Source organism: Drosophila pseudoobscura, chromosome 2, assembly GCF_009870125.1.
Source record: "Drosophila pseudoobscura strain MV-25-SWS-2005 chromosome 2, UCI_Dpse_MV25, whole genome shotgun sequence".
In the NCBI taxonomy this organism is placed as follows: Eukaryota; Metazoa; Arthropoda; class Insecta; order Diptera; family Drosophilidae; genus Drosophila; species Drosophila pseudoobscura.
Genome location: NC_046679.1, coordinates 14,367,155 through 14,391,799, shown reverse-complemented (window position 1 = coordinate 14,391,799; position 24,645 = coordinate 14,367,155). Strand labels below are relative to the sequence as shown.

General features: G+C 43.5%; 3 protein-coding genes, 3 long non-coding RNA genes and 1 other non-coding gene across 13 annotated transcripts in view; 5 read left to right on the top strand and 2 right to left on the bottom strand.

Annotated features, from left to right (window-relative positions):
* The first annotated feature begins 298 nt into the window (after positions 1 to 298).
* On the top strand, positions 299 to 1,785 carry LOC117185317 (uncharacterized). Of its 2 annotated transcripts, none has more exons than XR_004470899.1 (2): positions 299 to 629; positions 1,234 to 1,785. It is a non-coding gene; the product is annotated as an uncharacterized lncRNA (long non-coding RNA). The 2 variants fall into 2 exon arrangements; XR_004470895.1 differs by lacking the exon at positions 299 to 629 and adding an exon at positions 957 to 1,137.
* Positions 1,786 to 3,029: 1,244 nt separating this feature from the next.
* LOC6897295 (uncharacterized) lies at positions 3,030 to 4,796 on the top strand. The gene is made up of 3 exons (XR_001451709.2): positions 3,030 to 3,790; positions 3,862 to 4,528; positions 4,584 to 4,796. It is a non-coding gene; the product is annotated as an uncharacterized lncRNA (long non-coding RNA).
* Positions 4,796 to 5,825, bottom strand: LOC117183240 (uncharacterized). The gene is made up of 2 exons (XR_004468376.1): positions 5,584 to 5,825; positions 4,796 to 5,523 (listed from the first exon to the last, which is right to left on the bottom strand). It is a non-coding gene; the product is annotated as an uncharacterized lncRNA (long non-coding RNA).
* A 402-nt stretch (positions 5,826 to 6,227) lies between these two features.
* On the top strand, positions 6,228 to 9,295 carry stck (LIM zinc finger domain containing stck). 3 transcript variants are annotated; one of them, XM_003736528.3, is made up of 7 exons: positions 6,232 to 6,341; positions 6,629 to 6,747; positions 7,790 to 7,909; positions 7,977 to 8,282; positions 8,351 to 8,492; positions 8,561 to 8,819; positions 8,884 to 9,295. In XM_003736528.3, exons 2-7 carry the CDS (start codon positions 6,734 to 6,736, stop codon positions 9,078 to 9,080), a joined length of 1,038 nt encoding a protein of 345 aa, XP_003736576.1. In that variant the 5' UTR covers positions 6,232 to 6,341; positions 6,629 to 6,733; the 3' UTR covers positions 9,081 to 9,295. The 3 variants fall into 3 exon arrangements, with proteins under 3 accessions (XP_003736575.1, XP_003736576.1, XP_001358747.2); XM_003736527.3 differs by lacking the exon at positions 6,629 to 6,747 and having other exon boundaries at positions 6,228 to 6,341; XM_001358710.5 differs by lacking the exons at positions 6,232 to 6,341; positions 6,629 to 6,747 and adding an exon at positions 7,623 to 7,714.
* A 22-nt stretch (positions 9,296 to 9,317) lies between these two features.
* On the bottom strand, positions 9,318 to 11,861 carry Veneno (veneno). Its single transcript, XM_001358709.4, has 6 exons — positions 11,713 to 11,861; positions 11,090 to 11,638; positions 10,171 to 11,037; positions 9,931 to 10,109; positions 9,647 to 9,855; positions 9,318 to 9,579 (listed from the first exon to the last, which is right to left on the bottom strand). Exons 1-6 carry the CDS (start codon positions 11,746 to 11,748, stop codon positions 9,428 to 9,430), a joined length of 1,992 nt encoding a protein of 663 aa, XP_001358746.3. The 5' UTR covers positions 11,749 to 11,861; the 3' UTR covers positions 9,318 to 9,427.
* Positions 11,862 to 13,405: 1,544 nt separating this feature from the next.
* Positions 13,406 to 24,645, top strand: part of spg (dedicator of cytokinesis spg) — a 30,313-nt gene continuing 19,073 nt past the window's right edge. For 2 of the 4 annotated variants that reach the window (XM_033377459.1, XM_033377373.1), the window contains exons 1-3: positions 13,406 to 14,659; positions 24,101 to 24,342; positions 24,421 to 24,569. In XM_033377459.1, the coding sequence (XP_033233350.1) occupies positions 14,626 to 14,659; positions 24,101 to 24,342; positions 24,421 to 24,569 (425 nt within the window). In that variant the 5' untranslated portion in view covers positions 13,406 to 14,625. The remainder of the gene's footprint in view (positions 14,660 to 24,100; positions 24,343 to 24,420; positions 24,570 to 24,645) is intronic. The other 2 variants (XM_001358707.5, XM_033377395.1) reach the window with 1 other exon arrangement.
* Positions 20,526 to 20,597, top strand: TRNAM-CAU (transfer RNA methionine (anticodon CAU)). Its single transcript has one exon. It is a non-coding gene; the product is annotated as a tRNA-Met (tRNA).

The window sequence follows — 24,645 nt, the reverse complement described above, 5'->3', positions numbered from 1 at the left end:
GTAAATACATACATATGTACATATGTAGATTTTGTGTTTGCTTTCGTTTTAATTGTCGAACATTTTCGTTGTCTGCCTTTGCCTTTGTTTTGCTGTTGCCAGGCGCAAAAAAAGTGACGCGTTGCCAACAACTGAAATTATTTGCCATTGGCGGCGGAATGGACTTGCATACATATGTATGTACATACATACATATGCACGAGTACATATCAAATGCAGACATTGCCAGACGGCAAATACCCAGCTCACCCAAAGGGGAGGGGAAATTACTCAGCTCCAACGCTCCAAATTGAATGCCCACAGCCCCCACAACGCCATCCGGCGACCGGTTAGCTGTCTCGGACGTGGACTTGCATTGATTGTTGCACTCTCTTTCGCTCTCGTTCTCTCTTCTCCGTCGCCCACGCACTTTTAATTGAATTACAGTGGGAACTCTCTAGGTCTCAACAAGGTGTATACAACTCCTACATACATATGTACATAGATCGAAGGCCAGCTGTCAGTGGAATTTTTCAGTGCCCAATGATTGGTCGAATTAGTGGAGCTTTACTGTACCACCATTCACCGAGAAGGCAACGGCATTTTTCGATTGTATTCACGTGCCGGTTCAAAAAAGTGGCCGAGCCGAGGTAAGTGTTCAGGTAAAACGTTCCCGCAAGGTGGATTTTTTGTTTCGAAATTGCTCGATAAGCAGCCCACAAAAGCAGTAACGATAAGTAAAATATAAAAAACCAAAAACGAAAAGATAAGGTTTCAAAAAACCAGATGCAATGCGGACGCGGTCAGCTCTATAATTGCGCTTTTATGCAATGGGGCCACATTTTTGGAATTTTTATGCAAAGCTCTAACAAAAAATGAATGAAATGAATGAGTGTGCCTGCAAGCACAGCTCGTCAGTTCGTAACAACGAGCTCCACTGAAAACCCACAGATCCATACATATGTACATACACACGGCTACAAAAATGAGTTGTTCATCTGGTTTGCCGGCTTTGGGGACCAGCTGCAATAACAAATAGCATAATTGACTTTATTTTTAGACACCCACTGGAACTGCAACTGCAACTGCATCTGCATCTGCATCCGCCAGTACACACTGGTACGAGCGCGACAAGCATTTATTGCTTGATTCATACAGGTCTACAATAGGTTACAATAGTTCCGTCAGTGCTGCCTTGACTTGCCAAAAAAAACAAATTTTTGGTAAACAACATATAACGTAATTTAATTACAGCGCCCCGACCCCCGACAGACAGTCGGCCTCTTCCCGGTCGGCGTCGCTGTTGCTACGTGCCGTTTGTCTCGCATCACCCAGCCCTAGCCCTGCCCCGCTGCCCTACAACTTGTGGTCGGTGGTGACAGTGGATTCCATTCCAGTGGATTCTGGTTCGGGTCGTTCTGTTGTTCTTCTTTCTCTCTCCCACATTCCGCGGCCTTGCGGCGAGGGCGCTTTTGTTTGTTTGTGTGTTAAAAGAGAAAAACAACTTAATAATAATTATAAAAAAGAGACAAAAGATATATTGATAGACAAGAGCGATGTAGCGGGAAAATTCTATACAAAGCGATACAAATAAAGCAGACCAGACCAGACTGAACTGCAGCTGGAACTTTTATCTCTTCTCACATTGCGGAAGTGGGGTGTTACGAAAATATGACCCTCACCCCCGTCAGGCGGAAGTTTGCAGTACGCACAAACATTTAAATGGAATTCAGAGGAATTTCTTAACAATTAAAAACTATATACTCCCTGCACTAAAGTTGATCTGTTCAAATACATGCAATTTCATATACATCTTGTTCTTCTTTTCTTTGGCCAGTTTCTCCATCTGTTTCAATGTCAAGGGGTTTCCTACTAACACGACTCCTCCCCCCGTACAGTTTGTATTAGCATAGAAAACTTGTTTATAAACAAATAACAATAAAAACTATACATGCATACATAGGTATTCTTTCTGATAAGGCACGTTATGAAACGATTTCTAAAAAGAACACCACTTGCGGCGTGGACCTGAACTGATAAGAGAACGTAACAAAGAAACTGAAACTGTAGCTTATCATTATATTATCAACATTGTTGGGCCTGGCGCCATAACTACACACAAATTCGTACCAAGATAAAGCTAGGTCACCTTACCAAAGTTGATCAGCATTGTGGAATATAAAAATTCAAAAACTGCCGCTCAAATAAGCTATCGATAGACTTTAGAAAGGTCTATCGAATAATAATCAAAAACAGCATCGATAAAAGCATCGATATTAATATAATCAATCACAGCATCGATATCAATCTTATAACCACCACTAGCGATCAGCTTTCGCGACTTATCGAAGCACTACCATCTCAATTCGATTTGTGGGGAAAAACATCGGTGAAATGGATGTTATAGCACTGATAGAATGTTTGTCATCTAATGCGCCAATAGAGGCCAAAATAGTCAGTTTCTGTTTTAAAGGTATTTCAACGATATTTTGAAGGTTTTGGTCTTCTCACAGAGACCAAGAACGGGTATCGGGATCGAGATATATTTACAAGACCCTTATCACATGCATTAATATGTCCCAAACATAACAATCTGAGATCATTTCTATAATAATTACGTTTTAGAACTGCTTGGAAAACCAGTTTCTTCATATATATCAACGAAACAGGGTATACCTGTGTCCAAACTCCGGTTGGCGCGACATTTCATACTCACTTACGTTACACTCCATATTCAATTACGTGGCCACTGTTTTTTTGTTGACCTTTTTTGCTTAAACCTTGTTTTGTACACTATACAATAAAAGAGAGTACTTAAAAGTAGTCAATCGGATAGAAAATTTATTCATCAATCGCCTAAAATTATGTGGGCAGAGCTAATGGTTTTAGTTAGGCAGCATTATTTAACCGAATAAAGAAATTGAACAATTGGAAAGATTTTTACGATTTACGTTTTATTACGTTTCATTTGATCGACCTTTTTCGCTAAAACCATTTTTTACGCAAAATCTAATAAAAGCAAGTATTAAAAAAAGCCAGTAAAGTAGAAAATTGATTCATCAATCGTATAAAACTATGTGGGCATGGCTAAATGTTCTATATAGTTAGTTATATTCGACGGAATAAAGAATTGAGCAGTTGGAACGATTCTCGTTTGTTTATGCTACTGTTGTATGAGCAAAAGTGCCTTGTGCGTCTGCCTACAGTGGCTTCAAATGACAGTAAGTCCGCCCTTTGGCGCAGTTGTGGCCCACTACTCACTGCCTCAGCCCCCAGAAGACGAATTTCATAGGAAAACAATTGAAAAAGGAGGAAGAAGAACAGACCCTGGACTTGGGGTAGAGGTAGAACAGCTGTTCGTCTGAGAACGGCATCTGGACAGCGTCTTCAGGATTCTGGCGTCTGGTGCGATGGAAAGGCCGACAAGACAAGATCGCGTGAATGGGAATTGGGCCTGCTCCACATCTTCCTGTACCAGCCCCGCGAGCCCCCTGCGTGGTGCCTGCCGCCTTCCTGCTGTTCTCGCGCCAGGAGCATCCGTGCCCCGGTGAAGCTCCCTATTCAGCTGAGTTCTAAAACGTTGCCTCTTAGCTTCCTGGGCGAACTCGCTGAAGTCTCGCAACATTACCGTGCATGCCATGAAGCGTCTGCTCTTCTGGACAGATGTCGGCAGTCATCAGGCCATCATGCCGAGTCTCCCGAGTCGATGGCAATGAGCGTGCGGAGCTGGGAGGATTCACGGCGCTGGCCCTGTACCAACAGTCCGATATACCATGCGTATCGAAGTTATAAACATCAATGGAATGAATAAGTAAGCAACCATATTGTATACCTCTGGACACGTGTAATCTCCTGTTCCCTCTCTCCCTCTCCGTCCCGCAGGAGATACACATTGTCGGCTAGGGGGATTTGTGTACTGGCTGGACGACAAGACCGGAATGGAGAGGCTCACTGTCAACGGAGAGCGTCGTTCCGTGGAGATGCATCGTCTGTCGCAGTTCACCGACATCCGGGCCGTGTGGACGTTTCCACAACTGCATAGCCAGCGGGGTGACACGCAGTACTCACGACGTTTGCTCGTGCCCCAAGCATCTGATGCTACTGGAGGACTAGGAGAACTACGGCGTGTATCCGGCCAGATAATTTTAGTAGTGACATGAACAACGACTGTATATCCGCCTTCTGGCGCTGTAACGAAAGGACTGCCCGGCGGTTCACTTCAGCTGACAGTCAGCCGAGGGCAGCGACAAGGCTCTGATCTACCATGGTACCACCTTTGACAACTGAGACAATGTCCACAATGAGGCCGACTGCTGCAAGCGGCCAGAAGACTTTCAGTGTCCCATCAACATGGTGAGTGGAAAGACACGATATCTGCCTAAATTCTTAAACTAATAATATCCTACCTATATCGGCCGCCCGGCTCTGAGATGGCTGGCAGGACTGCGCCAATGGTGCAGACGATTCGTTCGACGCATGGCCCGGCAAGAGCCACACCGAGCCAATGTATCGAGCTCTAATGGCTCCATCGAAGAAAATAAATAAAGCAGTAAGCATAGCCAAAAATAATTTAAACTCACTGTACACTGATATTCTTCTCGCAGGGAAGCACGCCGTCAAGCACTCCCCTTTAAAGACTTTGAAAATGCAATAGAGAACCTGCGGGATATTGCATTTGAGGTTCAACGCGACCAAGCTGCGGATGAAGATGGAGCGAAAAGACTCTGGACGAGTGTGCCAGGTTACCACTACCACAATGCCTTCTGCAAGGACAAATGTGTAGTCGGCGTGTATTAACATATAAAGAAATGAATTAAGTGGAAATTGTTTTGGCTTAAACCTTATTTTAGACACAATCAAAATCAGTAGTACATCATCCCCTCGACTGGAGCCCTTCGGCCAAGCGTCAGACTTTACACAAGCGCAGAGCTGACGGGAACAGCCACGCCATCGGTTTGGAGGAGAATCGTTTCCGATCCAACAACAACAACAACCAGAATCAGGCGCAGCAGCAACAACCGGCAGCTGCCGATGTAGATGTCACTCCACCATCCGAGGACTCCGACGACTCGGGCGTCAGATGGGATGAGCTGAGCTCAGTGCCGCCGTGTCCGATTCCCCTCGCCGCAATAACAACAATAGCAACGAAATCAATTCAGATTAAAGCCACGAAGCGGATCCCCATGGTATTGGGGCCTTGGTCGCCACCTTCCTTTCGAGCTGCCCCTGCAGCAGCAGGACGCTCTATGTCCTGCTGTGCGGGCACCAGTCCTTCCCCTTTGGCAAGCTCCGATTTTTCTGCCGGATCCACTCCAACATTTGTTGCGCTTCGTATTTGGATAATGTCGTAGATAAGCTTGAAAAGAAGCGCGAGTATGATGGGCCCAGCCAGGACCCCCACCCAGTGGGCGCAGTGGGAAGTCCAGACGACGACGACCGGTGGCTCAGGGGTCGGTGGCTGGAAATATCTGTATGCCTTCAGGCCGACTTTTTCCACATCCGCAATACACTCAGAAACCATCTTACAGGAAGGCACTTTATTCGCTATTCGGGAAAAGAAAACTCCTATGATTCGAATTAAACTGTTTTCAATTGAAATCGCACCTCTAGAAAGAACGCCAAGAGCTCGCTGAGGCTCTGATCCGTTCGACACGAAGACACTGCATCCCGTAATTGAATGAAGACGAAATTTCGTTAACTGGAACAAACAATTTTGTAGGAAAAAATATATAATTTCCGCTTGATTTGTGGAAAAAGGTGACAACTTAAAATTAGGAAATTGAAATAATCGAATGAAATTATGAGTTCAGAGTTGAGTGTCTCAGCTAGCTAGAAATATTCAACGGAATATCAAACTTGTCAGTATCTGTTTAAAAGGTACTTCAGAGGCCAAGAATTGGTATCGGGATCAGGATATTAACGAAATAGGGTATACAAAGCCCTATACACGCATCATGTCTGCAAATACCGGCAACATTGCGACTGTTTTTTTTTTTGTTGAACTATTTTGTGTAAGCCTTGTTTTACTCAGAATACAATAAAAGCAAGGACTAAAAACTAGCCAATCTTGTAGAAAATGTATTCATCAATGGAATAAAACTGTGTGGGCATGGCTGAGGGCTTTAGTTAGCCAGCATTATTCAACGGAATATCAAAATCGAGCAATATGTATAATGGAAATTGAATTCGTCAGTATATTTACGGTAGATTTTGAGAATGAGACGGTATATTTTGGTATCCGTATCAGACCGTATATTTTTATGATAAATCCGCGGTCACACTGCGCACCTGTTAAATTTTTTATTAAGAAGGGTGTTTTTGCGTTAAAAATCGGCTATTTTTGTTTGGAATTTACTCTATTGGTAATAAGAAAACCCCTGCCAATGTTTTGAAGGAGTTAAGAGTGTCAAAATTGCCATTGAGATCAGTGAAATTCTTGTCTCTAAATTTGGCAAGACCCGTTGTTGTTGGTGGTGCTGAGCGTCTCGGCTGTGCTGTGCTGGTCAATTTGGCTTGCTAAAACGGCCGATCGTGGGCAGAAAGTGAGATAAATCTGTGAAACAACCGGATCTAGCAAGAAACAGGCCAATTGGCCAGCACTTTCAGCCAGAAACACACACACTTTTTATATGAAAATTTTGTTTTGCAGAGTGTTTCTCTTGCCGTGATCTAAAAACGTTGTACGTACGCAATCGCAATCCAATTGGCGAGCCGTGGGCAAGTGCAACAAGTGAAAGCCAGTTAAACAGATAGAATGCCACCCGTGCAGTAAGCTGAATATTCCGTCCACCCCAAAAACGTATTAACGTCCTTGGCATCGACTAGCTGTGTCCTGCAATTACATCACTAGCACACGACCTCAGGCCCAGCAGTGACCCACTTGATTGCTTCATTCATTCATATTTTCCCAAAAACTCGTCCACATCGTAATTTGACAGCTTTAAATGCTAAATAATATGCAAATTAACTATGCTTTTGGCCAGCATTCATCCATTGTGCCATCTGCGGCACGCCTTAGACCCCAAAAGATGCACTTTTGGTGTTGTTAATGCGCCAGATGTTTACTCCATCGATGACGTCATGGACACATTCAAATTTATTAATAGACCCCTGCCGCCGCTTCTGTTGTTTACTATTTGCTTGTGTGTGTGTGTGTGTCCGTGTGGCGTTGAGTGGGATTGTGTGTGTGCGTGTTGGCGGCAAATCCAAATTCAATTTAATTTATCAAAGAAACCATTTAAAAACCGAGAAACTGCCCCCATCCGAACATTTTAACTCTTGCACTTCAACTGCCATTCCGAAAGCTCCAGCGAGCCCAAGCAAAAGGAATGGCGCAGCTTTTGAATACCCTTGCAGAGGGTATCACCATTTTTCACAGATCTTAGAAACCTAACAAAGGCAACATCACTAAAAACCATAAAGGGAATTCATAAACCATCCGTCTGTCCGTTTCTATGGAAAATATTCCTCAGAATATCCGTCTGTAGTTTCAGGTGTCTTTTCATAGAAAATCAATCTGCAAGGGTATTTAAAGGGCCGCCCAAGTCTTAAATTACTTGGATTGGGCCCCTCTTGTCTGAAATATGATTCATCAAGCGTCAGTCAACATTGGCTGATAAGGCCGGCCGCATTCTCTCCATTCACTCGCTTCATGCCCAACCGTAAAGTTGTGCTCATTTGTGTCTTAATTCTAAAAACCATAAAACCCAACCATGATGTACTCAAAAGCTGAAACGTAACCAATCCCGCACTTTAGAGCCATGAAATGATGGCCACTTATGCTGATCTCATCTCATTTTTGATATTGCAGAGTCCAGGCCGTGAACATGTCGCTGGGTGCAATGCATTGCACGCGTTGCGCCGACGGCTTCGAGCCCACCGAGAAGATTGTCAACTCCAATGGAGAGCTCTGGCATACGCAGTGTTTTGTGTGAGTCCCAGATCTGCTCGTTTTGTATTCCCTTCTGTATTCACGCTTTCCTGCGGCCTGTTTTCAGCTGCGCTCAGTGCTTCCGACCATTCCAGGATGGGATCTTCTACGAGTTCGAGGGCCGCAAGTACTGCGAACGTGACTTCCATGTACTCTTCGCCCCCTGCTGCAACAAGTGCGGCGAATTTGTCATCGGACGCGTTATCAAGGCGATGTCCGCAAGCTGGCATCCGCAATGCTTCCGCTGCCAGTTGTGTGCCAAGGAGCTGGCCGACAGCGGTTTTATCAAGAATCAGAATCGCGCTTTATGCCACGAGTGCAATGCCAAGGTGAAGGCAGAGATCACCGGTCGCTATGTATGCCAAAAATGCCAGTAAGTTCCGGCCCAGTCTTGGACACTTTTTGTAACTTTTTAATCTAATTTCGGATGAATCTCCGCAGCGGCCTTATTGACGAGGAGCCACTGCGTTTCCGTGGCGAGGTCTACCATGGCTATCACTTCAGTTGCACGGCCTGTGGCACCGAACTCGATTCCACGGCGAGAGAGGTGAAGAGCCGACCGGGGCTGGCGGCCAACGATATGGTGTGTCCTCTAATTACTGTCTTTCCAATTGATTGATTCCCTAACGCTGCACCTAATCTCTCGCACAGAATGAATTGTATTGTCTCCGCTGCCATGATAAGATGGGGATACCAATTTGTGGGGCCTGCCGTCGGCCAATTGAGGAGCGTGTGGTCACTGCATTGGGCAAGCACTGGCATGTGGAGCATTTTGTGTGCGCCAAGTGCGAGAAGCCTTTCCTGGGGCATCGGCACTACGAGAAGCGTGGCCTGGCCTACTGCGAGACGCATTACCATCAGCTCTTTGGAAATCTTTGCTTTGTCTGCAACCAGGTCATTGGCGGCGATGGTGAGCAAATTAACTTCCCTATACGATTTCCTTTTAATCCTTTTTATTTTTTTTCCCTCAACAGTGTTCACGGCCCTCAATAAAGCCTGGTGTGTGCATCATTTTGCCTGCTCTGTGTGCGACACGAAAATGACTCAGAAATCCAAGTTCTATGAGTACGACGAGAAGCCCGTGTGCAAAAAGTGCTACGAACGCTTCCCGAACGAGCTGCGGCGCCGCCTCCGCACTGCCCACGAGATGACAATGAAAAAGAACGTCTAAATCCAGTCCAGTCAAATCATGGGGCTGCTGCATGCCAATCCACACCAAAACAGTGCCTTTTGTCGTTGTATTCTCTCTCCGTTTTTGTCTATGTCTAACATCCTAACAGCATGTCCTGCTTTGTGTAACCCCGCCCCTTTTTCGTGTGTGTAATTTCTAATGTAAAAAACTTTAATCAACGGCAGCTAAACGCTAAGAAAAACAGACGAAACAGATGAATGTATTAACAGCTTTTAATGTTGTTATTTAATGCAATTTTATTTATATATAAATGTTTTTTAAAATGATTCTGAACATGCATTCGCTTAGTCTGAGAGATTTGGTATTTGAAATTGTAGGGGAATCCCCTACATTGTCTCTAGTTTCTTTATCAATTCATTGCATTTGATCCAAGCCACATTCTTCATATAGAAAACGGCATCAACGTGAATGATTTCGTGCACTTTTAGGGCCTCAGACAAGTAAGCAATCTGCTCGGCATTCGGTTTATGGGGGAAATCTGTGAGAAAGAAAAATTACATGCCACACTTTTAAAGACTTTGCAGACATATGCATGCAAACCAAACCTTCAATCATGCAAATGCTGGTAATACAAGGAAAATCCAAATCCACCGGATATCGGCATATATCCTCCCCGGTTACTTCTTCGATGTTTGTGTAGTCCAGGTATGTCATGCGGTAAACTGTCTGCTGTGTCTGCGGCGTCTGCTTGATCTGCTCCACTTTGGCACGATAGAAGCTGTTCTCAAATTTGGCCAAAACATATTCCTTTAGACTGTGAGTGCGAACAAAGCAACATCCATCAGATATATATGATTAAGTATATGTACAAAGTATTATGATCACCTACACTGGTGTATAGGGTTTCGATGGACTAATTTTGGATATGGCTGTATTCAAACGTCCAAATTCGCTGGCCAAGACACGATCAAAGGCGCCAAACATGCCACGAGACAGTTTGGAATTATCCACAATGTATAAATCGATGCCCGCCTTGTCACTGACACTCAATAGTTTCATCTCAAAAGGCTGCCGGAGGAGATAAAAAAAGAAAGAGTAGAATGGAAATCAACCAACGAATAATACTCACCGGCACTAAAATCGGTCCATTGTTGGACCCTTCAGCTCCATTGACTTTAGGTGCGAGTGGTATCCCGTTCAGTTTGGGGGAAATGGTTTTGTCGACTGTCTTCAGTTCGATTTTTTCCTCAGGGAGCACATCAATTTCTGTGGCTGCTGTTGTAGCAGTTAATTCTGCAGCCTTCAATTCTAATGGGAGTTCTTTAACTGATGTTGGCTCATCTTTTGGCAGTTCCTTTGCAGGCGAGACAGTGTTGGTAGTTGGTAGTGTTTCTTTGATCGGCATGCTCCTTGTCTCTGTCTGCTTCAACGGTTCTTGAGACGGCGCCACTGTTGGAGGAGGGGCATCATCCTTTGCTGCCACATTCGGGCCTTCCTCCAGAGGCTTTACCGCAGCTGAAACACTACTCTCCATCTGCTCCCCATTTGAGTATACATTCTTGCTATTATAAACCTTTTTTGTGGAGCAATATTCACGCACCGTCTCATTCAGTGACTTTTGCGTTTTTACATTCACAAGCTCTACAAGGATTTTGTTATAATTGGAGACAGAGTCGTACTGCATGATGCATTTTTCACCATCGAATTGTGAGAGAAAGTCAAGGATATCGTTGGTTATGCTATAGTTGTGCACGTCCTTGAGTTGCACCAGAAAACAGAAGCTCGGGAGAGCCAGTATCTCGTCGCTTATTTCGCGCATGGAATCAAAATTGCGTATCTTGGTTATACCCTGATCCACGAACAGAAGCTTGGCGGATTTATCCGGGCGCGTCTGCAGAACCTTGGCCCTTTGGAATGCGCCATTATGGAGCGCTAACACGAAGCCGTGGATTCGAGGATTCTTTACTCTTGGCATCTCGTTACCCAGCGCATTGACCTAAAAGCACACAATGCTAGTATTTGGGGACGTAATGTAACCAACAACGAACCTTCTCGCACACTTGGGAATATGCTTGGTCAGCGGAAACGCTGCGGACTAAGCAGCGATTCGCAGAGCGGAAGCCACTTATGATGACCACACTATTGGTGGCCGGTATTACCACAGTCGGCAGGGACGTGGTTTTGTTTTTCGTTTTAATGCTGTCAGTGCTCGGGGTCGGGATGTTTTTAGTATCTGCTGCAGCCTTTTTTGCGGCAACTCCACTTATAGTTGGAGTGCTGCTGCAGCTGCTGGTGCTGCTAACCTTATCGTTGATACTCGCATCATTAGGCATAGGAGCTGCAGACGCTTTAATCGAACCGGCCTTGGATACACTTGCAATGTCCATCGATAGCTCCTCCTGGGATTGCAGAATCGAAAATGCCTCGGGCATCACCAAAGCCGGCATCGGAAAGCAGATATAGCGGTGGCGCTGCCAGTCCATTATCTGGCACTCCTTCGAGCAGTAAAAGTCCCCACATCGCTGACAGACTCGCTCCGCCACGACTGCGCAGAGTACGCAATGGGCTTGTCCTTTTTTCCCCCCGGGCGCCGGGAGCTATGCAACATTTCAGGCATTTCCGTAAAACTCTTCAAATATATAAAACTTGCATTGCCAGTATCCGCACTTACCTTAACAGAAGCTGCTGCTATTTTTTTCGGCGGCATTTCCTTTTTTTCAAAAGTCCAAAAATTTTTTGTTTTTCGTGTCCCGGCAGTGTGACCGCGGATTTATTGTAAACGGGCATAACCTCATAAATTTACCAAATATACCGTCTCATCTTCAAAATATACAGTAAGTATACTAACGAATTATTCAAGTTCCACCATACACATTTTTGTCTTTTTTGATATTCCGTTGAATATTACTAGCTTTTCCTTTTAATGAATTTTGTCTAAACAAAAGGTTTCAGCGAAAACGGGCAAACAAGTAATGCTCAATTTTGAAATTCCCAACGACGCGTTGGTTAGTGAGACCACATGCTCGAATTTTGGAAAATGAAAAGCTTACTTTAGAAGACCATCTAACTTGGCGCGAACGTACTTTTGCGTTCGGGGAGTTTAAATTTATCAATTTATGTGGCACATATTTTCAAGCTCTGATCGGAAATAACTGAAAATGGATTTAGTTCGGTTTTAACAGTTGGGCTGCCATATCTTCAAAAAAAAAGCTTGTTTCCTAGTCAGCTGTTACGATTAACCCATTTTCGACCAGTGCTGTTGTTCGGTTTTAATTGAGTTTTTGTTGGTTTATTAAGAGTTATATTTTATCAATTTTATCTATTAAATTACATTTGTAAAGGTATATTTATGAACAAAGGATGTTTTTTAGAGAACGAGCTTTTTGAATTGAATTGATAGGCAATAGAGAGATGGTACAAAATATACACTCGGGCTTCGCCACGGATATAGAAACATCCATACACAGGGTTTTTGAATTTTCTCTCTCTCAAATCCATGCATTTCAATCCGTGTTGCTCATTCATTTTTAAAAAATTTCTATTTGGTTGTGGTCCCACCACGTTTGGACGGACGTGCTCTCCTTTTTTCTGTGATTTGCTTCCTATTTTGTGATGGGATAGTATAGAATAGAACAAATGTTTGTCATCCCAGGCTCCAATTAAGGCATAAACTATTAAGTCTCTGTTTTAAAGCTATCACAACGAAATCTTGCAGTTTTTTGTCTTCTTACAGAGACCAAGAATGATTATTGGTATCATCGGCGGGAAACTAATCAAATGCATGAATTCGTGTAGAACATATCAAAAAATGTCTTTATTATTTACGTTTTTTATTAAATGGTGTATTCAAATGATTATACTCTGGTTGATAAGCAACAAGTCTTCAAATACCAGCAACATTGACGTGACAACATTGCGACTGTTTTTTTTTTGTTTAGCTTTTTTGTTTAAACTTTGTTTAAGTCAAAATTCAATAAATGGGAGTACTTAAAAGTGGCTAATCGTGAACATATATTTATCAATGGACTAACATTTTGTGGCCAGAGCTAATGGTTTAAGTTAGTCAACATTTTTTAACGGAATATCTAAATTTATCAAGAGGAACGATTTTTCTCTTAAGTTTTTAGACCTTTTTTTAGACAAAACCCAAGTATTTAAAACAAGTCAGTCAAGTAGAAAATTGATTCATTAATCGGATAAAACTATGTGCTTAGGGCTGACTGTTTTATCTAGCTAGTAATATTCGACGGAATATCAAAAGCGAGAAATATGTATGATGGAACTTGACTTCGTCAGTATATTTACGGTTTATTTTTAAAACGAGATAGTATATTTTGGTATATTTCTGAGGGTCGGACGGTATATTTTACCGTTAAATCCGCGGTCACACTGCCAATAAGTCGGCGCTGGCAGAGAAAATTCTGCCGCGAACCGCGAAACAGCGCAATCTTGTCGAATTTCTTCTGAATTTCCGTTGATTTTGTCGAGATTTTAGAGATTCGGTGGAGAGCGGCGTGATAAAAGCAACGGTTAATACTTCCCCCTTTAATTTAGATCCGTGCAACGGATCCGCTTCGCACGGTGAAGGAGGGGAATGTGAGGAGGAATTGATCAAAACAAAGCGTATGCGAATTATCCAAAACATCCAACTAGTGCGCGTCTAGAAAATAAATAAGTAAAAACTGCAGTGGATAAATTAAACGCATTTGTTTGGATCCCTGTCCGGACGTTCGATACTGGCGAAATTATTAAATAAATTAAATATAGCGCCGACGCGACGCGAGTGGGCGACAACAACAAAAAGTTTATTGTTATTCGAGAAGTCAAAAGTCAACAATAAAAACCAAAATCGACACTTAAGAATCTGCTGGAGAACCCAAAATTCGTATTGATTTTCTTGATTTTGTGTGCGGGTCCGTGAAAAACGTAACAAAAGCAACCACTTTGAGACGACATTAGTCCCATTCCCCCCTACCGCCATCCAACCACCCATTCGCTTGCACCTTGCGTACACACTCTCGTACGGAGGAGAGCATAAGTGGCGGATAATCATCAACTCTGTTGCACTGGGCCTCCACTCCAATCAGCAATGTCGTAGACAAGTGGCAGTGGGTCTCGTCGTTGTTGTTGTCTGCTTTTTGTAGTATAGCTAGTAGTTTATTAATCAAGCAGGCCAGCCAGCCCCACTGTGCGAATACGAGAGTGCAAGCGCGAGAGAGGGCGCTGCAGGCAAGGCAACAACAAAAGCGAAAGTTGCCGTGCGCCGTGCGTAGATTTGTGTGTGTGTGTGTGTGTGTAAAGATGGTGGATACGAAATGAGAAATAAATAAATGCAAATCCAAAGCAAATCTTCCGCCTCAAAATGTGCGATTGCCATCATCCGATTGTCATATAAAAAGGAATTCCGCTGACACAGTATCGCTGAGAGGGAAGAGGGCCCCCACCACATAGGGAGTGGCCGGCAGAAGGTTTTTGGGATTATTGCAAAATTGGATTTTCGCCATCAACCAAAAACAACAACAACAACAACAACAGCAGCTGGAGTAACAGTAGCAGTAGAAGGAACAACAACAAAGACAACAAAATGTGGATACCATCGAACAACAAATACGGAGTTGGTTAGTATTGTAATTGTACAAAAGAAGAGGAGGCATTTGGGGTTGGTGTGCATTTGTGTGTGTGGGTGTGTGTTTGTGTAGGGATATCCTCCTAACAAATAGTAAGGCAGAGCTTGCTCTTTGGTGCTCGCTCTCCCGAACGGTTTCACCTTTTACTTGATATACCTTGTCCATCACCCACCCACCCACTGGGGAGCACAGCATGAAGGGCTGGGATGTGATGGCAGGAGGGGTATGCGTCACGTGCGCTTTTACACCGTTACGTTGGTGTTCTGTTCTGTTCTGTTTTGTTCTGTTATTGTTGTTGCCTTTCGCGTTGATTCACAGTTTTTTCCGCGAAACGACGGAAAGCAGCATCCAGACAACCAACCACCCCCTCACTGGGCAGCAGGGGAGGAAAAGCGATTTTTCAGCTTATTTTTATATACACACGAGTCGTCTGTAGCATCATCATCATCATCCGTCCTTCCGCCCGTTTGTTCGTCTTTCTCAAAGAGATTTCTTGCATGTTTGTTGCTGCCGAGCGCAGCGATTTGATGTGTTTATACGTACCTCCCTTTTCCCACACAGTCGTCGCTCCCCCGCTTCGTGAGGCAACCACTCGACGTTTCCCACACAGCCGTCGCCCCCTCCCGACCATCCACACTGTTGCTGTTGCTGTCGCGTTGCCAATTGCCTTTGTGCCAGGTGTTGCCAATTTAAATGCTTTTCTAATTACAGTTTTGTACGTTGCGCGTTGCACGTTGCTGTGGAGTGGTGGCCACAGTTCTGCGGCTGGCAGTGTTGGCTATATACATATTTACTTGGAAGGAAAATCCACTTTTGATAAGAGCTTAACCAAGGTGTATTTGTGTAAGGTGAAGGATATCCTGAGAGCACTCTTGCGAAAGCTCATTTGAAGACGGCAACTAGCGCGAGAGAAGGCAAACTCAAGAGAGAGAGAGAGAGAGAGAGAGATGTAATGGAATGCCTTACCTCATCAAAATATACCTTAAGCTGGACTCTAGTGCTAAAGCATATAAAAAGTAGATCTTTCTGTCTCTTCTGTCTCTTTCCCTCTTTGTTCACATTTCTCGTATTCAACTGTTTTTTGTTTTCTCTTTTCTGTTGCATTTTCACATTATCTTCGTGTTCGTCACACTTTTCGCATCAATGGCAACGCTTAACAAATTACTGCAGGGGCCAGTGGCAGGGGGCAACAAAGAGAGCCCCTCCCCCCCTGTCCCGCAGCAGAAAGAAGATTCTGTGCCAAGTTTCATTCATTGTGATGCTTGAATGGGTTCCCGTCCAGATAAGCGCCAATTCTCAATGATGCTGCAAGTTATACCCTGAGTAAAAGTGTGCCGACTATCATAAAGATTCGACAGAAATCAAAAATAACTGAAGACTAAACTGTAAACAGATTGTGCGCCAAAAAAAGGGAATAATATTAATAATAGTTTGTAATATGTAGGTCCTCTTCAAGGGTACCTCACATTCGTGGCATCTACATACATATGTTTCTAGTACATGTCTTACCATGTTTTTATATTTTTTATTTTCTTGCTTCGATGTTGTTGTTCCAGTTCCCAAAGCGATCGGCTGTGAAGGCAGTTCATTGTGTGTTCTTTTCCTGATTGCTTGCTCTACATTGAATACCCGCCAGCAGCAGCGAGTGACATGAGAGCGGTCAAAGTTTACACAAATCAATCAGTCACCCCATCAGACATCGCATCGGGAAAGTCCATGATAACATCATTAGCGCAGCAGGTCCCGGCGCTCTGGGAGCGCTGTCAAGCCAACGCCCTAACCTTGCACAATGCCCGTTGTCCGTTGCCCGTTGTCATCCTCCTCCTTCTCCGCCTCCTCCTCTGCCACGTGCTGGGCAATGACTTCATTACCAGAGCGCACTCTTTGTCTCTTTCCCTAAATCGTCGCCTCTTCTCTTGCTCTTGGTCTCTTTCCCCCTTCGTCTCGTGGCTGAAGTAATTATCTTACCGTTGTGCTGCATATCGTTTTTGTTGTTGTTGTCCGTCGAGTGCACACACTGGCGGGCGACAACTTTACAGTGGAGTCCCATTCCCATTCCCACTCCCACTCCCAGTCACACCCTCTCCCAGAATCCAGAATGAGGTGCAACCCTCGGCCTGGCCTATGCGGGTCCAGTTCCATCTGGAAACTGTAGCTGAAGCTGGAGCGGAATCTGTGCTGCCTTTGCGTTTAGTTTACGAAAGTTTTTATTATTATGTTTTTTGGCAAAAGTTTTAGACAGAAGGAAGCCCTGCCTCAGCCTCAGCCTATCCACCGGATGTTGCTGCTGCTGCTGCTGCCGCCGTTGTCGGTCTGCCTTTTCCAGTGAATTCCGCTGTCGCTGCGGCAATTTCAGTTTCAACTTTAATTTAATATTCATTTTATGCATTTGGCCAATGGAGCGGCCCCGGTCCGGAGTTGCGTTTGAGTTTGAGTTGTGCGCGCACAAATTTGTGCAGGCGCTTCCTTCCCCAGAACACACGCACATACACTCACACTCACATAAAACACTCACAAAAGACTCACACAAGTGAACATGAGTGCGCATAAAATTGATTCATTTCCATTCCATTGTTTAATATGCTTGGCGGCAACGTTTTTCTTTCGTTTTTTTGTACCCTGTTATTGTGGGGCACAAGGGTATATAAGAGCCTGTGCGCCCTTGAAATATATTTCCCTGCTCAGGATGATCATTGGAGTAGATCTCAAGCTTAGATCCGGACTATAAACACTAGAGCATACTACTTTATCGAATAAAAAGGTTCCAGGACTCATACGGCCCAAACGACCCAAAACTGAACCTTCCGCCCGACCGACCGATGTCCGCATGACACGTGCTACCGCCGTCGGTCGCGTGCCTCCATCAAAGGGTAGAAATTAGAGTAAAACGAAAAAAATATATAACAATTGATTAACCATTCACCAGAAATCAACGAATTGGGATCATTAACACCGACAGATTTTTGTGAAATTTGGCCAGTAATCCACGAATATTTAAGGGAGTATCCATTTGGTCGAGACACTCTCGTCTCTACCGTTCTTACATTGTTTCTGTTTCTGTTTCCGTGTGTGACTTCTCTCTCTTCCATGTCCATCTCCATTTCGGCAGTTGATTTGTACTTCCATAATTCGTCTTTAACGATTTATTCATGAATCGCCATTTGGGTGGAGGGACATTGCGTGATTAACAACCCAAGCACACGCACACACTGATAAAAAATATCTATTGTACATTTCCCCCCCATTTTGGCCGCATTATCGGTCACATTTCCGGATGGGAAAAGTGTCCCCAACCCCAACCCCAACCCCACTTCAATTCCCAACCATCCGTTGTCTGATTTATGTTAATGTCAAATGAATGAAATGCATTGAAGAGGGGCTCGACTAGGGCTACACTTAATGATAAGAAAACCGTATAGTATATTTTACTAAGCCCTCACGTGCTGGGGGCCATCCCCCCCATTGATAAAGTGTTTAAATAATTATCGTAATGATGAGTAAATATTGTAAAAATAATCGACAAGGTGTGTTTAATGCGGCTTCCGGCTTCGAGGTAGCGTCCAAACATGGGACAGGAGGGACAACAGTCGCCGCTTATTGATTCATCTGAATTCGTCTCCATTTGGGGGCGAAATGAGCAAACAAATGGTCAGCGCCAAATGTGCACCATGTGGATTTCGAATGCTCATTTCGATACAAAAATACAAAAATAAACAAGAAGGAAATGCCGAGGCATTTACACTCTTGCAGAAGATCATGAATCTTTCCAAAAGATGATACAATTTAGAATCTCTGAGAAAACTCTAAATAAACCTGTACTAAAGATAGATCGGTGCATTTCGGTGTCATTCAGAAAGCGATAAAATATCAGGAACTGTGCTCTTGATTCATTCACTGGTCTACAGGCATCTGGTCAACATCATAATACCCTCTCAAAGGGTGTACAAAACCGAACAGAAATTGCATAAAAAAGAACAACATTCAATTAAGTGGCATATGCAATGCATTTAATTACAAAAATGCCAGCAACAATGACAGAAACAAAATGCATATAATAAGCAAATATTGCCAGGCCCCAACCACATGCTTACACGTACATACCCATACGGATACTATATACATTTAAAAGATATATGTACATATGTACATACGTACCGTAAAGATATAATATATGACTGATGGGCACAGAAACCACTTGACAATGGAGAGTTCTCTGGCTCTCTGACGAGGGGGATGGGAGTTGAGGCTGTAGATGGAGTGCAAAACTTTTTTGTTTTGTTTTGTTCGGCTAGATACTGCCTCAGAACTAGTTTGACAGCATCACACATTCAGGCAACTCCATTATTCCGACAATGGTAATGACAATGACATCTGATTGACATTTGGGTCAGGCTTCCTGCTATAAAGACATGTAAAAATGGACATAAAAACATATTTACATATGTATGTACTTCTAAACCGCCGGCAACTACACTTCTTAATCCACTTTATTTTTGTGTACATAATAATATTGATAAGATACGCGAAAATTATATAAAACTCAAGATTGAACAGGTTATTGCAATCATCAATTTTGATTAGAGCTTCGTATTCGGGATAGTCCCCGAATTTAGAATTAGAACAGTAGCGATTTGATAGGTGATGGTTATTTCAATGGAAAATCGGTTATCAAAATGAGTATAGGGGTATATTAGATTTGTGGTGCAAAAGGATGTGTGTAACGTCCAGAAGGAAGGGTTTCAACCCCATAAAGTATATATATTCTTGATCAGCATCAAAAGCCGAGTCGATTGAGTCATGTCTGACCGTCCCTATGAGCGCGTATTGCTCAAAGACTATAAGAGCCAGAGCAACGAAAGACTTCCAGACTTTTGTGATATTTCACTGTTACAAGTGCATTTCAAAATTTTGCCCCGCCCCCTTCCGCCCACACAAAGGACGAAAGAATACGCAAACTCATAGGAAATGGCTATATCTACCAGATTGCCAAATTTGGATCAGATCGGATCATTATTATAACCAAAAGGAAGAAGAACTCAATGTCTCTCAATGTCTGGAGGAGAGCCATTCAGACTATTTATTTATTAAATTAACAATTATCTGTTAATGATGGTACTTAATTACAAAAGGAGGAAAAAAGAGAAGTTAAAAGTTAGTTAAATTTAGGTGATTATAAATATTGCATGCTATTAGTTTAAGGGATAGTTCAGGGGATAAGGTATGACAGGGGGAGTTATAATTATTACATATAACCCTAAAAAATTCATGTTCGGCATAATTGGACCATGTAGAATATCGTATAAATGTAGAGTTGCGGTCGCAGCAGCAAATCACAGCGTTCGCCTCGTTATTTATTGATATTGGTATTTAAAATAAATTTTCATTTGTCTGATATTTTGATAGAAGAGATGTTGCATACAGATCTTATAGTCCCAATAGAATATGGACGACATTCAGACTTAAACGAGATATCTCAATCGGGAACTATCATCTCAAGAAATTGGAAAAAAATATAAGGAAGACTCTTGTAGATTTTCTGAAATAGGGCGGGATGTCGGGTATTAAAGATTAATACATACATATGTACATCATACGAGGTCAAAGCCTTGTAAGAATAATAAATATATTTCATTTAATATTTATTTTTATATTTCTATTCATTTTAGTTTTTCTCTAAAGGTTTTAATGTTTGAGATAAGTCTGTTCGCTTGCCTAACATAATCCGCACTGTACATATGTATATAGTAGATAAGATTCCAGACTTACATATGTATGTATGTTCTGTACTGTATATGCAAACACGCAGTTCGGATATGATTTCGTACAATACGATGTTCTAGCCGTCAGTTGGACAGCAAGCAGAGTGGCGCAGTGGAAGCGTGCTGGGCCCATAACCCAGAGGTCCGAGGATCGAAACCTTGCTCTGCTAATGCGAAGCCCACAGTGTAGTGTGGATTTATCTTTTTTTTTCTTTTTTCTCTTTTTTTCTCTTTTTCTTATCATAAAAATATGATTTAAATAATATCCCAAACCGATTTCAAATGTGGCCACGAAAAAAACACCACTTGACCCAAATTTCCTGATGGTTTCCCTTTCCGCTGCCAAAGAGAGTTCCACTTTGTGGGCGACCTCGCTTTGTTGGGTTATAACACAATTAATTAATTAAATTCTTGAGCCTCCCCTCCCCCCAACCTACCGAGTGCCACTTGAGTGCCGAGTGCCGAGCGTCGGGAGCAGAAGGGAGGGTCAAGTGTGAAGATATCTCTCTCTCTCTCCCCCGCCACAAGACCCCTTTTGCGGGCCCCACGGCGCAGGCACATCCGCCTGCTCATTTAATCCATTTGTAGTAGTGCAGGGAAACCCTGCCCCTGCCTCTGCTTCTGCCCTGCTATTTTATTATACCCTTATCAAGGGGTATAAGGACTATGAGAGGATCTTTGCAGCGCAGAGAAGAAAGTTTTTGAGAACAAAATGGATTTATGCTCTTTACTGAGGGGTTAAAAGGGGTTTAATAAATTCCTATAACAGTCCGAGGGTTGTATCTTCGAGATCTTCACACTTCAAGGCATGTTCATACTTCCATATAGCTAGTTTATTTTACTCTAAAATAATTTATAATTTTTGTTTGCGTCAACAAAAACTTCAAGGCTCTTAAGGGAAGCAAATACATTTGTTTATCCAAGTTATTTATCCAATCATCCTACACTTGTCTCAAACTCTAAGTGTCCCAATGCTACAGCGGTTTCCTTCGCTTTAAGGATAAGTATTCTTCATAAGGAGATCTAAAGGAACTGGTAGTACGGTAGTGCGAATGTATTTGCATATGTTTCTATATAGAGACTGTGTAAGGAATGTCTTAATGTTGAGCTACGTGTGCCTCGTCTTTTCGATTTGTATTGCGCCTCAATTTTCAAGGTTTTTGGCTAAAGACTCACTGAGTTTTCCCTTAAACCGTAAACGCCAAAGGGCATATAGGCTTCGGTGCAGGGAAGTTCCTTTTTTCATTTAATTTAAATTTATTTGCGCCTGTCCCGTCCCTCCACCTGGGGCCTCTCCGCCTTCCCCGCTCTCTTTATCTGGGTTTGTTTTGCTCTCTTTTGTTGTGTCGTTCTCTACGCTCTTTCCCCTCCCTCTGCCTTGCTCTCTATCCTTTTTGCATGCACTTGCCTTAACGACTTTTTATTTAAATACGGTTTTTGTTGACATTGCGAACTTGTTGGCGGAGTGTGCATTGTGCTCTCTCTTTCTCTCTCTCTCTGTGCCTCTCTCTCTTGCAGTGTCCCTCTGCCTATTGCTTTCTGTGTCCCCTGTATCCTCTTTCTATCTATCTTTTGCCTTTTTTTTCGGTCTGGGAATGATGTAAGCTCCCGTGGAGAGGAAGCCTTTTGGGATATGATATGATGCATTCATCATAAAAGTAATTAAATGTGGGGATACCACCCCCTCGCGGCCCCCCCCCCTCCACCCCATGACAATTTAATGAAATTTAATATTAAATTTTGAAAGCTAAATGCTCATTAAAAGTATTCCTTGTTGTGGGCATGGAAGGGGTGGATATGGATAGGGTTATGGCTATGCCTTGGAGTGGGTTGGGGAGCTTCTGTTGGGCCACTGGGTGTGGACTTTGGGGCTGTGTTCTGGGCGCACTTGGGCGCTTGCCAGGCTGACGCCTTTCCGCTAATGTGAGTGACCCAAATAGTGCAAACGCTTGGCTGGCATTCTGCCTACTCAGCAGAGCAGCCCCGGCCCTCTCCACGGAGTGTACTCTCATTTGCCGGAGTGTGTTTGCCTGCCCCGGAGAAGACCGATGAAGTGCCGCCGGATCTTCAACTGGCATTTTAAATTATACAATTTTCGCTATTTAGCATCACTCGCTCACAGAATTCATTTAAAATCTGGCTGCAGAATCACAAATTGAAGCCGGTTAGAGGCGGTTGAAGGATGGTTGAAGAGAAAGAGATAGAGATAGAGAGAGAACGAGCTCTTGAACAAACCCCATAAAACAGACACACCATGCGGCAGGCGGCAACAACAGGAAGCAGTTTGCCCATTTTCATGCCACTGAAGCATTTCATTTTCCATCTCATCCTCAACAGCCACCCACTACCCCCACTCCCCCCACTTTCTGTCTGTCTGTCTGTCTGGGCGTGCGTTTTATTAGCTCCTTTCGTTGATATGCTCATGCCGTTGCTCGCTCGTTTGTCTTTCAACAAGAAGGGAGCACACACTGCCACATCAACATGCAGCACACAGAGGCAGCCCACAGCAGCAACAGCAGCAGCAACAGCAGAACCACCATCGCCATTGCCATCAGCACCACCCTAGAAGCATGGCCCAAGTTCCTCCTCCTACTGGCGGCGCCTCCCCAGACTACAGACTATGTGACGTGCATTTGTAATTCATACACTGCGAGAAAATTCAATAAAAATAACTTAAGACAGGCATTTTTTAGGCTAGAATCGGGGGCAGAGGCAAGGGGATTTATCCATTTAGAAGTGCACATAAATCTTTGCAGCACAGCAATTTATTCTCATTACTGAACTCTGAAAATAATTGTCCGAATGCTGAAGTGGATAATCACTTGATAAGTAAATAAATTAAAGCCAGTTTTGTGCCCACTCTCAATCTTTTAAAAAATTCTTTAGAAGGTCTATGGTGCATTAGAATCTTAAAATATTCAAATACTTTACGATCTGATCATTACATTAGCCAGAATATTAGGGAGGTGCTCCTCGACAAAAATGTTTCCGAGTGGTTTTTCTTGTTATCTTTCTGGAACAAAAATAGCAACATCTATTACCAAAATCTTCTGTTCGGAAACTGAAACTGTATGAAGCGTCTTATATAAAAGGGTAGATACTCTATGGATAATAATTCTGAACCAGAAAAGTATAACAGAATCATTTCTGACTGCCCAAGAGATCATATGTATTCATTTCCTGAAGTTAAAAGAGAGCTCTCTACAAATTCTTTCTGTGTAAAGGTTGCCATAGCCACTGCACATCCAGCATTGCGGAGCAGCTTTCATTGCCTGGCGCTGCATCCATACGTAGCCGTATCCATATCCACATCGACATTCATATCCATCTTGAGCTCATTCTCTGCCATTTTCGATCGTCCAGCTCCTGCTTCGATATGAAACCAAAGTGTTTGATTGCCAAGTGCTGCTCCTCCATTGTTCCATCCATCCCGTCCCCCAATGGACTCGTATACATTGTATTTTCCTTTCATAGCCATTTTGCCTATTTATAGCTGAAGTATTTATTGTTGCTGTGCCACTCGTGGCATGCTCAAGTGGCCACTCATGAGGGCACTTTAATTGCCACACCATGCCACACCCCGGGGCAATGTCATGGCCAAAAAGAGGGGGAAAACGCAACTGGTTGTAACTTCAAACTTGATCTAAGACAAACTCTCCATCTTCTCCAATAGCCATCCACAACTGGCATGGCGATGTCCGCTTCGGCCTGTCTCTGGATGTGGGCGACTCCGTGGACATTGTGGAGGAGTGCACGCACTGGTATCGCGGCTCCTGTCCGCGCAAATCCCGTGCCGTTGGTCTCTTCCCCAAGACGTACATACACATCAAGGATCTGTCAAAGATCGATCCCGTGGTGGCCGAATGCACGCAGGTCCTACGCGAATGGTCCGAGATCTGGAAGCGTCTCTATGTGGTAAGTGTTGGCATATCGGTATCCCCAATTAGATACCAGAATTCTACCAGAATTATTTGTTTATCCTTTTGCTTGCAGGACCGCGAGGCCTACAAATTTCAGACCCTGCGCAAAGTAATGTTTTCCATATTGGAGAGTCGTCGGGAACTGTTGAGTGCCACCATGACCCAGGATCAGACACTGGAGCTGCAAATGATGGTGGTTTCCAAAATCGACTGGGGAAATCGGTAAGTAATTCGAATTTGTAATACAATGAAGAGCTTCTTCTGAGGGGGAAGTATCTATTATGTCGGAGGAAACAGT